Here is a 15,095-nt window from a genome sequence, read left to right as displayed (position 1 = left end):
GTAATTCACTGCTGGAATTATACCCAGATGCGTCCCTCCTGCTGTAGGGTTTGCATGTGGCCAGAGGAAGAATGGTGACTACAGGAGGTCCAGCAGAAGTTCCTTTGCTATTTTTAAAAGAATGTTTCACAGCACAGGCACTTAAAACTGTAGCTAGTTCTCCTGGGGCTGTGTGTGGATCACACTATTTCCATGAACTAGCAATTCCCAATTTTTACAGAGCTGTGAAAAGATTAGTGGCTGACAGTACAATCCTATTCATGCCTGTGCAGAAGTAAGTCTTCCAGGTAAGTCTGTATAGATTTGCAGTCTAATCTAGTTTTGTTTAACTTACTGAGAGAAACAGCTAAACTGGGATACAGGGTGTAACATACAGACATGACAAGCATCAGGAAATGAAGAGCAGATGATGGTTTCCTAACATATATGTGTTAACATATCCTCTCTCTTTCTTAGATACACAAGGGAAGCCTTGTTGAAAGCTGAAATAAAGATGGGTGTACTTAATGAGGACAGTGATCAGTCTTCAGATAAAGACCAGGAAGGAGATGACTTAGCAGATGACTTCTTTAACTTTCTGCCCCAGGGCAAGAAGTCAGCAGTGGACACTGCTGAGGAGGAACTGGTGAGGTACCTGAGGTCTCCCAGCAGGGAAGTGTCATCACTCCATGGCTTTCCACGTGTGCTGCGGTGTTTTTTGCAGCACAACACAGGCATGCCTTCAAGCGCTGCAGTAGAACGCCTGTTCAGTACTGGTGGCAACGTAATGACTGTAAAAAGACATTCCTTGTCTGACATGCTCTTTGAGCATCTTGTTCTTTTGAGACATAACAGAAACATATTATAAAAGCATTTCAAGTGTAAAATTTGATTTCAAGAGTTGGGGTATCTTCATTGCTTGGGGGGATGTGAGATTCTGTTATGCCATTATGTTAATCTTATGGATAATTTTTTTTATTCTACTACCCCCTGTGTGTGTGTGTTTATTTTTAATATTGTTTTAGGCTTCTTAGATGTGCAGCAGCCAAGGCCAGCACCTTGTAGGAGTTTTTTTTAAAAAGTAACTGAAATGTAATTGTAGTGATTACTTTTGAGAAAAAGTAAAGTAATCAGTTACTTTCAGAGCAATTGTAATTGTAACGGTAGTTACTACTTTTTTGGGGCAAGTAATTGTAACTGTAATTTATTACTTTTTAAAAGTAATCTTCCAAGCTCTGGTAACATATCTGCTCAGTGCTTTCCCAATTATCAGAGACTTCCTGAAGTTATGGAGAAAGACAGCTTGGTTTTGTTTACATCTCTAATAAATGTCATGGTTCATGACAACCAGCAGAAAAAGTACATAACTCAGAAGACAAAAACATAAAAATAAAAAGAGTTAAGCTGCATTCAGAGGCAGAGCAATTCAAACTATGGGAACCCAGTGTAAATTACACAGGGGTAAATTATGCCAATGTAATGTATACCCATTGCAAACGCCATTCAGGAGAGGGGCAACTGCTGGCCAAGCTGGCCCAAGCCTGGAAGAGGGAAAACAAGCTTTCAAAATAAAGTTGATTTACACCACCCTTTCTGCCAGTGTAACCTCCACTGGGTTGCTAGGTCACATGATTAAGCTAAATGGAGTTTAGAATAGGGGCAAATCTCCCCCTACCCCGCACTCCCCTTTTTTTGGGACTTACCCTGTCCTCAGTTTACATGGGTGTATCTCTGGATGAGCCAGGATGAGGACTTCGGTTGGCTAAGCTCTGGGTGAGCCCAAGCTCAGCTGGACATCCATCTGATCCAAACTCTGCTCATCCTGGCAGATCTTGGGTTTGATCTGCTCCTAATGCATCATCATCATTTATTCATACAATTATATCCTGCCTTTCTTTCATCAAGGAACCCAAGGCGGCATTCATATAGTCCCCAGGTGGTCTCCCATCCAAGCACTGACCAGACCCAGACCTGCTCAGCTTCAGCAAGGCGATGACCTCATGTGCCTTCAGACCATAGCCTGGGATCATCTCATTTTATTAAATAGCAAAAAAATTCAATGTTGATAATATAGCAAGGTGTGATAATCATAGGTGCACATTTAGCACATTAACAATTACAGCTGGTCCAATAAAACTGGTTTAAATGTACCCAAACAATCAGGTTGTAAAAGCTGTAAAGAAGATAAGAATCACAGGGATTTAATGTTTATTCGGTTTGAAGTTGACTTTCATTTTAATAGTTATATGGGGGGATTAATAAAAACATTTTTTAAAATAAAGAACCTCAGATTATTGAGATGTTACCTTCTAAACTAGAGAGTCATGGGGTTGGTGCACAGAATATCATCATGTTTTGGGGGAATCTGTCCTATCCTCCAATCCAAAGCCTGTTCATTTTTTCTCCCAGGGCAGCATTTTAGCACCCTAGGTGGAAAAAATGAAAAACATACCCCTCCCACTAACATAATTCCTAACCTGGGAGCTTCCAGATGACCTGTTCATGCAGCATTCATTCTGTTTTGTTTGCAGAGTGGTTAGATGATGTTGCATCAAGCATTTTCCTGTCACTTTCCTTACTGTAAAGAATCTAATTGAGGGGGGAGGGTGAGCAGGTTTGTTGTGCCAGAGCGCCTTATCAACTGTAGTTGTTTAACCTGAATTTGGCCACCCCAAAACAGCAACTTTCAGGAAATACCCCCTGTTTCTGGTCAATCCCTCCCTAGCAAGCTCCTCATCCTCTCCCATAGCTGAGCCAGCCAGACATCACCTGTTGAATTCCTTTGAACTTTCCTCCTAGAATGCCTAGATTTTGGCTCTTCTGTTGGACCCCCTTGGAATCCTGGTCATTTTCAGCAAACCTTTCTATTCCAACCTTTCCTTGCAGCATCGTGCCCCAGATCTTTCCGTCCTCACCACTGAGTACTTGTCGTGGCGGTTCTTCTTTTTCTTGCTCCTGTGATCTCCTTTGCCTCATGTCTTCAGTGCCCATCTCCCTTAGCTCCATGCGGGGACTGAATTTTAGAGATGCAACAGTTGGATTTCAGTTTGGCCTTCTGGCCTGCTGGTGAGGTGATTCATTGACAGGATGGGAGTAAAGTCCCCATCTGGAATTAGAGCTTTGCAGTTATTTAGCAGTGATAAGATAAACCTTATCAGGCTGGAGGCATTGGGATCACAAAGCCCTGGCCTCTTGCACTCTGATTAACAGTTGGTCGCCTCTGACATTGGGGAAGCCTTCTTTGCTATGAAAAAAATGGAAATGGACTGCCTTCAAGTCGATCCTGATTTATGGCGACCCTATGAATAGGATTTTCATGGCAAGTGGTATTCAGAGGGGGTTTACTATTGCCTCCCTCTGAGGCTAGTGCTCCCCAGCTGGCCAGGGCCTGCTCAGCTTGTCACAGCTGCACAAGCCAGCCCCTTCCTTGTCCACAACTGCCAGCTGGGGGGCAACTGGGTTCATTGGGACTGTGCACCTTGCCCATGGCTGCACAGGTGGCAGGGCACGTAACCCCCGAGCCACTCACTGTGGGAGTGATATTTATCTGGCCCTTGACACCCAAGAGACACAAGTGGGGATTTGAACTCACAGACTCTGGGCTACCAGCCAGGCTCTCCTCCCCACTGTGCTATACTATATAGTATATGTAGTATACTACTATACCACTGTGCTTTGCTATATAGAGCTATGTGTTCCCGAGACCTGATACCCAATGCACAGTCTTCTCCCCCTGAATTAATTTAAAGGTACATTTGCTCTTTAGAGCTAAAATGATTCCATTTTAGAATGTACATGTGTATTATTTATTTACTTACAGCATTTATACACCCTGCCATTCCCCCTTTAGTAAAAAAACCCAAAAAACACTCTCAGAGCAGCTTACAAAAATCAGTTCTAAGATAGTCCCTGTCCTCAAGCTCACAATCGAAAAAGACATGACACAAAAGGAAAAAGGAATGGGAGGGAGGAGGGGAAAGCAAGGTCAAGCACAAATTCTTCAAGTTACAGTTCTTCAAGTTATAGCCAATGTCAGTGAATGTGTATCCTGCCCTTCCAAAGGAGCCCAGGCCGGCAAATATAAAACAAAATAATTTAACAACAACAAAAACATAAAACAATATATTTATTAAAAATACTGATAAAATAAAAAGCAAACTGACATCAAATTTATCAAAATATAAATAAAAACTAGCAGTTTTAAAATAAATATCAGCTTATATATATATATAAGAAACATATCTCAGTAGGCTTGTGGTTTTAGAAGGCACTGAAGGCACTTCCTATTACTACTACTACAGCTTTCTTACCTGCTTTTCACAATGACATCATAGGGCTGGTTACAACAATATAAAAATGCAATAGTAAAATCAGTTTACAAGAACAGGATGTATATCAGGTCAGGGCAAAGGGGTGTGTCTTCAGCATATGGCAGAAACTATTCAATGATAATGAGAGCCAGTGTGGTGTAGTGGTTAGAGTGTTGGACTATGACCTGGGAGACCAGGGTTCGAATCCCCACCCAGCCATGAAGCTCACTGGGTGACCTTGGGCCAGTCACTGCCTCTCAGCCTCAGAGGAAGGCAATGGTAAACCCCCTCTGGATACCACTTACCATGAAAACCCTGTTCATAGGGTAGCCATAAGTCGGAATCGCCTTGAATGCAGTCCATTTCCATTTTTCATTCAATGATAATGCTAAATACAAAGCAACAAGGTTTCAATTTTGATTTGTCCTGAGTTCACAATCAGCCTGGCAGCATCTCTTTTGGAAAAAGTCTGAACTCCAGAAACATGCTAGAGAAACTAACCTGCCTTTTGGCCACTAGGTGGCAACCCCCCCCCACAGAATATCACATGTGTGACAAATCAAGAGCCTTTATATATTAAGGTACAAGATCTTTTGACCTTTGGGGTGCAAATACATGAGGACTAATACTGCACAGAGCAGTATTAACTTTGTTGTACTGGAAAAGTTTTTATATTGAGGTGGGGTATAAATGCTTAACTTAGCTTTAACAGTACAATAGTAGTCCTTAGTGTGACTGGGGAGTCTCAAGTAAGAACACTGGTGGAGGGTGACTGCAGAATGGTCCATATTTTCTGTTCTAGTGCAGTTGCTGTCCCAGTCACCAGGGGTAGAGAGGGGTTTGTCATGGTCCAGAGTCTAGACTCCAGACTAAGGATGTGCTAAAATTCCACCCAATTTGGATTTGGTATTGAATTTTCCATTAATTTGTTTATTCTATATTGTTGCAGATCAGATTCTTAGGTAGCGATTTTCCATAGTCATTTTCAAAAATGGATTTTTTATTTAAAAAATCTGCCTCTAAAATGCTGATATTAAGAATGATAATTTCATCAATATTTCTTTTTATTTATTGATATTTCCTGTAAAAATATCAGTATTTTCTTTAAAAGTATTAATACTAATATCAATATTTGGGGGGAGGAAAAAACAGATCTGTAAAAGCAGCAGCTAGTGGACAAAAATGAACTTGAATTGATACTGGTCTGTTAGATCAATGGAATGCTTTCGAAGTGGCACCGACCAACAGATCCCATCCCTAGTCCAGACCATACTTTTCTGTATATTCAATGATGTTTAAAAGTATCTCCCTGTTGATAAGAACCAGTTTTATACCTCTTAAGGTATGCATTATAGGAGGGGAAGGGAACCTTTGGCCCTCCATGTGTAGTTGATCTACTATTCCTATAATCATCCCAATAGGACATGTTGGCTGGCGCTGAAAGGAGTTGTAGTCTGACAACATGGGGAAGACCAAAGGTCACCCACCAGTCATACAGTTTTATTTATCCTGGCAGTGGCATTCAGATTCAATTCACATTTAAAGGTGAACCTACCTAATTTGCACTTTCCGAAACAATACATGAACCAAAACAGCCATCCTTCGAAATTCTGACTTCTCTGAATTTTGCAATGCAGTTCTCTAATCAAGTTATGTTTACAAAAATGCATACATTGGGGTAAATTGTGCATAAATAAATAAATAAATAAAATTTTATTTATGAGTCGCCTATCTGGCCGAATTAACAGCCACTCTAGGCGACGTACATCAATACAATAAAATACAGTATAAAACCATGAAAAACAATGAGGGCTAAATCTATCAATAGTTAAACTAAACACTACAATTCTGGTTAATGACAGTATTAAAAGCTAACCTACCCCAGAGATCCCATAGGCCTGCCTGAACAGCCAGGTCTTCAAGGCCCGGCGGAAACCTATCAGGGAAGGGGCATGGCGAAGGTCGAAAGGAAGGGAATTCCAGAGGGTGGGGGCCACAATCGAAAATGCCCTCTCTCTAGTCCGCACCAGCCTCGCTATTTTAACTGGCGGGACTGAGAGAAGGTCTTGTGTGGCTGATCTCGTCAGGCGGCATACTTGGTGATGCTGGAGGCGCTCCTTCAGATAAACTGGGCCGAAACCATATAGGGCTTTATAGGTCAATACCAACACCTTGAATTGGGCCCGGTAAACAACTGGTAGACAGTGTAGATCTACTAACACCAGAGTGATATGATCACGGCGATGGCTGTTCTTAATCATTTGTGCCACTGCATTCTGTATCAGTTGTAATTTCCGGACTGTTTTCAAGGGTAACCCCACGTAGAGCGCATTACAGTAGTCTAAGCGGGAGGTGACCAGGGCATGTATCACCCGTGGGAGCAGACGGACAGGAAGGTAGCGTTGCAGCCTCCTTATCAGCTGTAATTGATACCAAGCTGCCCAGCTCACTGCTGAAACCTGAGCCTCCATGGACAGTTGGGAGTCAAGAACGACCCCGAGGCTGCGGACCTGGTCTTTCAGGGGTAATCTTACCCCATTAAACACCAGGTCTATATCTCCTAACCTTCTCTTGTCTCCCACGAGCAACACCTCAGTCTTGTCAGGGTTTAGCTTCAGCCTATTCCTTCCCATCCATCCACATACGGATTCCAGGCACTTGGACATGGTGTCCACAGCCAACTCTGGTGAGGACTTAAATGAGAGATAGAGCTGAGTGTCATCCGCATATTGGTGACACTGCAGCCCAAATCTCCTGATGATGGCCCCCAGCGGCTTTACATAGATGTTGAATAGCATGGGGGAGAGGATAGAACCCTGTTCACAATTGAGAGGCCAAGGGTCTGAAACCTCATCCCCTAATGCCACTCGTTGGTGCCTGTCTGAGAGATAGGAACGGAGCCACCGCAAAATGGTGCCCCCTATTCCTAATCCCACCAGGCGATCTAAAAGGATACCGTGGTCGACAGTATCGAAAGCCGCTGAGAGATCCAGGAGGATGAGGAAGGTATATTCTCCCCTATCCAACGCCCTCCTCATATCATCCACCAGGGCGACCAAGGCTGTTTCAGTTCCATGTCCAGTCCTGAAACCCGATTGGAATGGATCTAGATAATCTGCTTCATCCAAGTGTGTCTGTAACTGTTTGGCCACCACTCGTTCAATCACCTTGCCCAAAAATGGTAAATTAGAGACTGGGCGGAAGTTATTTAACTCTTGGGGATCCAAGGAAGACTTTTTCAGGATGGGCTTTATTACTGCTTCCTTGAGGACTGATGGCATTACACCCTCTTCCAAGGATGTATTTACCACTGCATTGATCCCTTCACTCAGCCTCTCTTTACAGCTCATAATGAGCCATGAAGGGCAAGGATCCAGCAGACAGGTGGTTGGCTTCACAGTAGAGAGCACCTTGTCCACTTCCTCAGAGAGAAGAGGCTGAAACCAATCCCACCGGACCGGAATGCAACTGGCCGACTCTGGCTCACTTCCTGTGTCCACAGCGTACGGGACCATGCTCTTCAGGTGCTCGATTTTATCGGCAAAGTGTTTAGCAAATACGTCACAGGAGGCTTTAGAGTGCTCCATGGGTTCCTGAACAACTGGACCGACCAGGTTTCAGACCACGTGGAACACCCTCCTGGGACAACACTCTGCGGATGCACTAGAGGCAGCAAAAAATTCCCTCTTTGTTGCCTTTGTTGCCACCTGGTAGGCAGCTATTGCTGCTCTAACCAGTGTCCGATCGTCTTCAGAACGAGATTTCCGCCACCGGCGCTCTAGTCGTCTCACCTCCTGTCTCAGACCCCGCAACCGTGGTGTATACCAGGGTGCTATCTGAGTTCTATTCAGGGGGAGAGGACGTTTCGGAGCCACCCGGTCTAGTGCCCTAGTGATCTCCCTATTCCACTCCATCACCAGGGTTTCGACCGGGCGTCCTTCAGCCAGCTCCAAATTTCCCAGCGCATTCAGGAATCCTTTAGGATCCATCAGGCATCTGGGGCGGACCATCCTAATAGGTCCTTGTCCCCTGCGTGTGGCATTGTGTGGTGTGTGGCATTGAGAGGTCTATATTCACCAGGTAGTGATCTGACCATGACACGGGGTTAGAAAAAACAGTCCCCATTTTCAGAGCACTTCCCTCCCCTCCCGAGACAAACACAAGGTCAAGAGCATGACCGGCTACATGGGTGGGCCCTATATTACTAAGGTGCAGTTCCCAGGAAGTCATGGTTTCCATGAAATCCCGAGGGGCTCCAGTGAGGACGTCCTCGGCATGCACGTTGAAGTCCCACAGAACCAGTAGGCTGGGGGAGAGCATCCGTACAGCCGAGACCACCTCGAGCACCTCGGTCAGGGAGTCTGCTGTGCAGCGGGGTGGGCGGTACACAAGTAGAATACCTAGACTGCCCTTAGGGCCCAACCTCCAGTACATGCAGTCAACAAACTTGGTCTCATGGAGAGGAGGTCTGCCAAAAACCAAAGACCCCCGATAGATGACTGCCACTCCCACTCCCCGCCTACCAACCCTCGGCTGGTGTGCATAATGGAAACCGGCTGGACACATGGCCCCCAGCGTAGGAGCCGAGGCCTCATCCAGCCAGGTCTCCGTAATACACACCAGGTCTGCGCTCTCATCCAGGATCATATCATGGATGAGTGTTGTCTTTTGCGCCACAGACCTAGCGTTACACAACAGCAGTCGAAGGTCGGATGGAGTCCTGCGTCCCGCAGTTATCTTCTGGTAATGGGCAGGCCTGGAACAAGGGATGGATATTAAGCATCTATCCCTTGTTCCCCTAAACTGGTATGGCCTGCCACCCGCACCTTTCCAGGATCTGCTGCCTAGCCTTTTAATATCCTGGCTCCCCCTCCCCCCCACGGTATCCCCCTCTGGTCTGCCCATGCCCCACTCCTTGTCCGCCAATCAGGCAGGCCCCCCACCCCTTAAACTGCTATCTCTACAATTCTTAGGTGGCTCAGGGAAGAGGGGGCCGCCGTTCCCCCACGCTAACCACCGGAGCTCTCTGTGGGCGACTGTAGTCTTTGTGGCTCCTCACTGAGTAACAAATGCGCTCCACCAGCAATGTTTGTGAACTCTAGCCCTTACCACCAGAGTTCAGGCCACAATTCAACAATTGCAGCGTCACAAAGGCTTTGCATTTTAGGCCGTGCCGATGACGCGGTCTCTCTCTCCCAGTAAATGACGTTCTGCTCCAAAGAGACCCACCGAAATGAGGGGTCCCAGTTTGTCCTCCCGGAGGCAGCTCACCCGGGAGGAGGGCGATGTTGCTTCTGCTCCAAGTAGACCCACTAACAGCAGGGCCAAAAATGCATATGTTAGTGTAAATAACATAAGCATGCATTCTTGTAAGGGAAACTGCATCGCAAAAAATATGTATGGTAGGCAAAATTGTATACAAACGTGTGTACCCTAGGAGCAATTTGCACTTAAATGTTGATGAATTTTCATGAGCACCTTTTTAAAAAATTGCAAACTGATATGGAAATGTGGAGAACTGAACTTTAAACTGGAAAAATGAGAAACCAAGCAACTGAAATTGACATATTTGCCCCTCACTAGAGGAACACTCCTCTGCCTTTCTGCCATCCCTTTATCCACACACACCTCTTGTTTTCTTTCTGCCAGACAGGCTGCTGGAGAGACTGATCTCTCTTGCCAAAGGCCTCTGAACTGATCACTTCCAGAGGGCTTTCTGTCCTCCTCCTTTTCCACCACTCCATTTGTTTTGGCATTCCTCCATTTCCCCCTCCCATCTCTCCCTCCAAGTTCCCTCTACCTTCATGAAATCAGGCTGAGGACTGCAGGTTCCCCACTGCTGATCTCAACTCTACCAAGGGCCCTCTTTACAATCTAAGCAAAGACCAAAACGAGGAGAGCTTTTGAGGAACATCTGAAATCAGTGATGTTTTGGTTATGCTTATAGCATTACAGCATTACAATGTTTTACACAGATATATCAAGTGTTCTTAGAGACATGGGAAAAGATGATTCTGTACATTATGGGGTGGATTTCTACATCTGTTGCTCTCAAAAGAAAATAGCTACTATAGTTATGAGTACAGTGAGCGCTTTAAAGAATAAAGGGTAACTTAGGGTAGATATTTTTTCAGATCACTTTAAATTATTTCTTTATTACACTTTAGCAATAAGCTGTACTCATCATAATGACTGCAGAATAAACATACTCTTACTTCTTACTTCAGGCAAACAGACATGCTTCTTTATTGCTGGCTGGGTGGAGAACACAACTGAAATGGAAACTAAAAAGTAGCACAAATGGAGTCTAACTCTAGCCCATAATTCAAAGTCTGAATGTTTAACTCTTCAAGGGAAATTTTCATGTTTAACTCTTCAACAGTCATGCTACTATGCAGGCTGTTTTTTTCAGGATCATTTAAGTAATTATAAGATGATAGTGATAATAAAAGATCCATCCTCAGTCAGGGGACGTCTTGAGTGAGAAAACTTTTAAGAGCTCTTCTAGATGAGGCTTTTGTTGTGCACTCGCCCTGCCTTATTCAATGGATTTTTTCAGAGGGTCCTATTCTTACATTGCTCCTGTTCTTAAAACAAGCTGCCATTCTTTAAATGGAGGCTGTCAGGCCAGGCACCAGAGGGCAGCCAGGTTGGACATTGGCCAAGGGCCCCTGAGACTGAGAAGGGTCCCTGCTGCTGGGGATGGGTAGATGTAGATCCTGCTCCACAATCCATGTCAGCATCAGGTCATGGACCATGCACCTTGCCACATGATGCTGGCATGGATTGTAGAACGAGAGCCACCCTCTGAGGCAACACCCCTCCCCCTGCCAGCATGGGCTTAAAATAGGCCCGACCACGCCACGTCCCGGGTTACCGCATTAGTATGCCAGCATGCTGTGCTGCTGCTGCCAAGAGCCCACTGCAGTCTGGTGCCCAAGGGCCTTCTGCAGTCTGGTGTGGCCCTGGCGGCTGTCACTGTCTGTCATGTCACAAACTAAACGGACAGTTTTAGAAAAAGATCCTGGGAGGAGGCAAAGCATGGCTGGGGCAGGTGTGTGCGTACCCATTTGCTCCTACCTCACTACAGGGCTAGGCTGGCCCAAGACATTTTGCTGCATAAAATGTAGCCTCCCCTTCAAATCAAGGCACATTGTACCAGTCAATCAAGTTATCTAGCACATGAGGTAGAAAATTCCACATGCACCTTTCCTCGTCCCTGGCAGTACAAATACAATATTAATAAATTAAATAACTAACCATTTCTCATCCATTCATGACAACCCCAGATCACCTGCCTGAAGCTGCTGCCTCACTCCGTCCAATAGTAGGGCCGGCTTAGCTCCTTTCCCATTTCTGTCATCATGCGGCTCTAGGCCCCCCATTAAGTCCATGTATTGAGCATAGATATATGCATTGGGGAAGCCTACATGTGTAGATCTCTGCATGATCAGGAACTCTATGAATTCTATGTGCATAGGCTTCCCCAGTGCAGATGTCCACAATGCCTAGACATCAGGGGGCAGGGCTAGGGAGAGGCCACACAATGCTGGGGTGGGGGCTCACTGTTCCTACAGTGCCCCAGTAGTCATGCATGCATGAAGGAAGTTAAAATGCCTCCAGATTGGTTAACACTCTTCCAGAAAGCCAAAACTGTGTATATTTCACACTGAGCCAATGTGATGCAGTGGTTAGAGTGTCAGACTAGGACCTGGGTTAAAATTCTTGTTCAGCCATGAAGCTCACTAAGTGATCTTGGGCTTGTCACTGTCACTCAGCTGAAACTACTCGCAAGGTTTTTGTGAGGATAAAATGGGGAGCAGGAGAGCCACCGTGAGTTCCTTGGGGGAAATATGGGCTATAAATGTAATAATGAACACACACACACACACACGGTAAATACAGTTGACCAGCTTACCCTGGAAAATGTGAGGAAGTTTGCTAATTTCTTATATATGTGCTGAAGTACTAAAGACAACCAGGGCTGTTTTATGTTTTACCTGTTCCATGGCTTCTTCCCCATCACTTCCTAGGTACTGACTTGTTCTGCTGCTACAGAGGGAAGATCTGCCTATTCCTCTGTGCATTACGGCAGCCCTTTGTCACTATTTCCGGGTTCTTTGTTTACGGAAGTCAATAGCTTCTTCTGTTCTCACTGTGTTAAAAGCTAGCTCATACTTATAATGGTGCTGTTGACATTGCTTTCCAAATATATACTATGATGTCATGTTTTCAGTAAAACATTTTCCTGTCTTTGGCGGGTGTGTGCGTGTCATTCTTTGAATATAGCTTTGAAAAAACTAGACTTAAATATTGTTCTGTAATAAATAGCACTGCTTGCATGCCTGTGAATGGAGGAGGAAGTCAATTGTCAGAGGAGGACTGAGGAGACGCAGATTCAAATCCCCACTAAGCAATGAAGCTCACTGGATGACCAGGGGCCAGGCAACCTTTCTCAGCCTAACCTACCTCACAGACTTGATGTGAGCATGAAATGGGGATAGAGAACCATATATATCATCTTGACCTCCTTGGCAGAATTGTGGGATATAAATGAAATTAATAATAAAAATAATATAAAAGTAGGCCTCTGTGGTGCATAACTAGATTTTGTCTTTGTTCTCGCTTTTAAAACTTATGGGTGATCAGTTACTTAAATCCATTAATTTCAATGGATCTACTCTGAGTACGTCTAAGACAAGATATCACCCTATTGCTATATTTTTTTAGGTTTTCTCCTCATAAATAATACTTTCTGAAAGTTAACCAAATATGCACTGTCACTCAAAAGTTACAGAACTCATGCAAAATCTGATATAAATTGTATCATATCAAATGTTCTTGCCATATCTATATCTGCAAGCGCATGCTCATGTTCATGATTTTTCCTAAAGAAAATAAACATATTCAGTCTAGTGATTATCATTCTACAATATGAGAGTGTTTATTACTCTGGTATATTTATCCAATTCTCTTGTGTGAACAGTACTTGTAATTTTCTTCATAAAGGCTAAGTCTCATATTTTTTTCAGTCACTGAAACAGTGGGAGTTATTGATTCTTTTCAGACCCATGCAATAAATGTGCTAACAGCTACAAGTAGATATGAAAGTAATTTATAATTTTTCTAAACTTTTAATAGTTCCATTCAGAATGGCCTTTGGGTGATGTCTAACAAAGTTACAGAGGAGATCCATTGAAATCAATGGACTTAAACCAACTGATTTCACTCTGAGTATTATTAGCATTGGATATTATGTCTTCAAAGGTAATATGTAAGTAGTCATTCTAGTAATTATATTTAATATCTCATACCAGAAAGATTACGTTTTAGGGCAATCCAACCTCATGTCTGCTCCCATATAAATTTGCCAGGAGTTAAGACCACCCTCTCAGGGTCTGCTGGTGCTCATGAGATCAGATGTGTGGGACCAGATGTTGGAATCTGTTTAATATGTTAGTTGAATATCCTCCACAGTGTCCAACAGAGATGTCATGTTATAAGCAGCCATACCCCGCCACAGAAATAGGTGATTGGTTACAAAGCTCCAACATTCCATCTCGCTCCCCCAACATTCTATCAATACTGTCCAGAGCAGGGAACTGTTCTGTTCTTCACACTGGGAGTGGGGAGTTGGATCCAGTTGGTGGGCCAGATCCTTACCTCATCCACCTCTGGAGCCAACTTTTTTGATAGGCAGGTGTGGCTCCCCACTTGTCAATCACCTGAAGTCACAACAATCCCAGGTGACCTGTTTTCCTTTGCCTGCATGGTTTGAAATAACAATGTGCAGGTAAAGGCCCAGCATTTTGCAAGGGCAGATCATCAGCTGATTGCGCTTTTGCAAGCGGTGCTGTGATCATCAGTGCTTGCAAAGGCACAGGGCTTTGTAGGCACTGCCAGTCAACTGATTGGGGGTGCCTGCAAGCCCTGCCCCATACCTGATGTCATATATGATGTCAGGTGTAGGGCAGGTACGCATGGCTTGGCCAAAATGGTCTTGCAGGCCAAATGGGTAGACCTTGCGGGTCTAATTAGGCCCAGGCTCTGGAAGTTCTTTACTGCTGCTCCACACACTAGGTTGGAGGCTGATGCACTCGGAGAGAACCAGGATCTCAATATAATAACTTTGGCATCATCTTGCAATAGCTGATTCACTACTATGGAGAACATGGAGGGTGAGGAATGAATGAACTTTCTAAAAGATCAACTCAAACAGGTCCTTTGCACAGAGGTCCAATCTGTGCATAAGACTGGGATACTGAAAATGTTTATTAAATACACACAGTGATTCATTGCTTATTTTCCACATAAGTGAAAGTGAAACTTTTTTTTTTAATCCAGCTTGTTTACAATGTGCTAGAACCACCAAAGGATAGGCAAAGTTACGCTGGGGCTCTGACCTGGCTCAAGGGCCACCAGTTGGCCATCTGTACTGTAGAGTAGGAGGGGGAAACCTGTGGCAGGCTACAGGTTCCTCATCCTACCTCTAGAGTGGCCAAAGCTAAAAAGCAGAATCCAGGACGGTGGTATGCAAATGAAGGATTATGCAAGTAGGAGCAATCTCCACTTTCAATTACAACAGGAGCAGGGAACAGAGCTAGCCCCATTGCAGGGGTATGTCCAAGGGCGCCTTTTCATATTCTTTCATGCTAAGTAAACTATTGCGATTTTCTGCTGTGGGGAAAAAAGGCAAAGTGGTGAGCTGAAAACATGCTCTCAGCCACTTATACTGGGTAGTCTGGCAGAGGTCTTCACAGAATGAGTGTCCAATGTGTCTCTATGCACAGAGTGCACAGACCCTTG

The 15,095-nt window shown here is 44.5% G+C and overlaps 1 protein-coding gene across 6 annotated transcripts in view; it reads right to left on the bottom strand.

The window, feature by feature from the left end:
- Positions 1–3,083, bottom strand: part of SOAT2 (sterol O-acyltransferase 2) — a 36,882-nt gene extending 33,799 nt beyond the window's left edge. Inside the window, exons 1-2 of one of the 6 annotated variants that reach the window (XM_061615146.1) lie at positions 2,749–2,987; positions 635–817 (exon numbers count right to left, since the gene is read on the bottom strand). In XM_061615146.1, coding sequence (XP_061471130.1) covers positions 635–662 — 28 coding nt within the window. In that variant the 5' untranslated portion in view covers positions 663–817; positions 2,749–2,987. Of the gene's footprint in view, positions 1–634; positions 818–2,748 lie in introns of all 6 variants that reach the window. The other 5 variants (XM_061615147.1, XM_061615149.1, XM_061615145.1 and 2 more) reach the window with 5 other exon arrangements.
- Positions 3,084–15,095: the final 12,012 nt, after the last annotated feature.

The sequence above is a fragment of the Rhineura floridana genome, chromosome 3 (genome assembly GCF_030035675.1).
Source record: "Rhineura floridana isolate rRhiFlo1 chromosome 3, rRhiFlo1.hap2, whole genome shotgun sequence".
NCBI lineage: Eukaryota > Metazoa > Chordata > Lepidosauria > Squamata > Rhineuridae > Rhineura > Rhineura floridana.
Note: the sequence above shows the minus strand (reverse complement) of the source record. Positions and strands in the feature narration are given on the sequence as shown.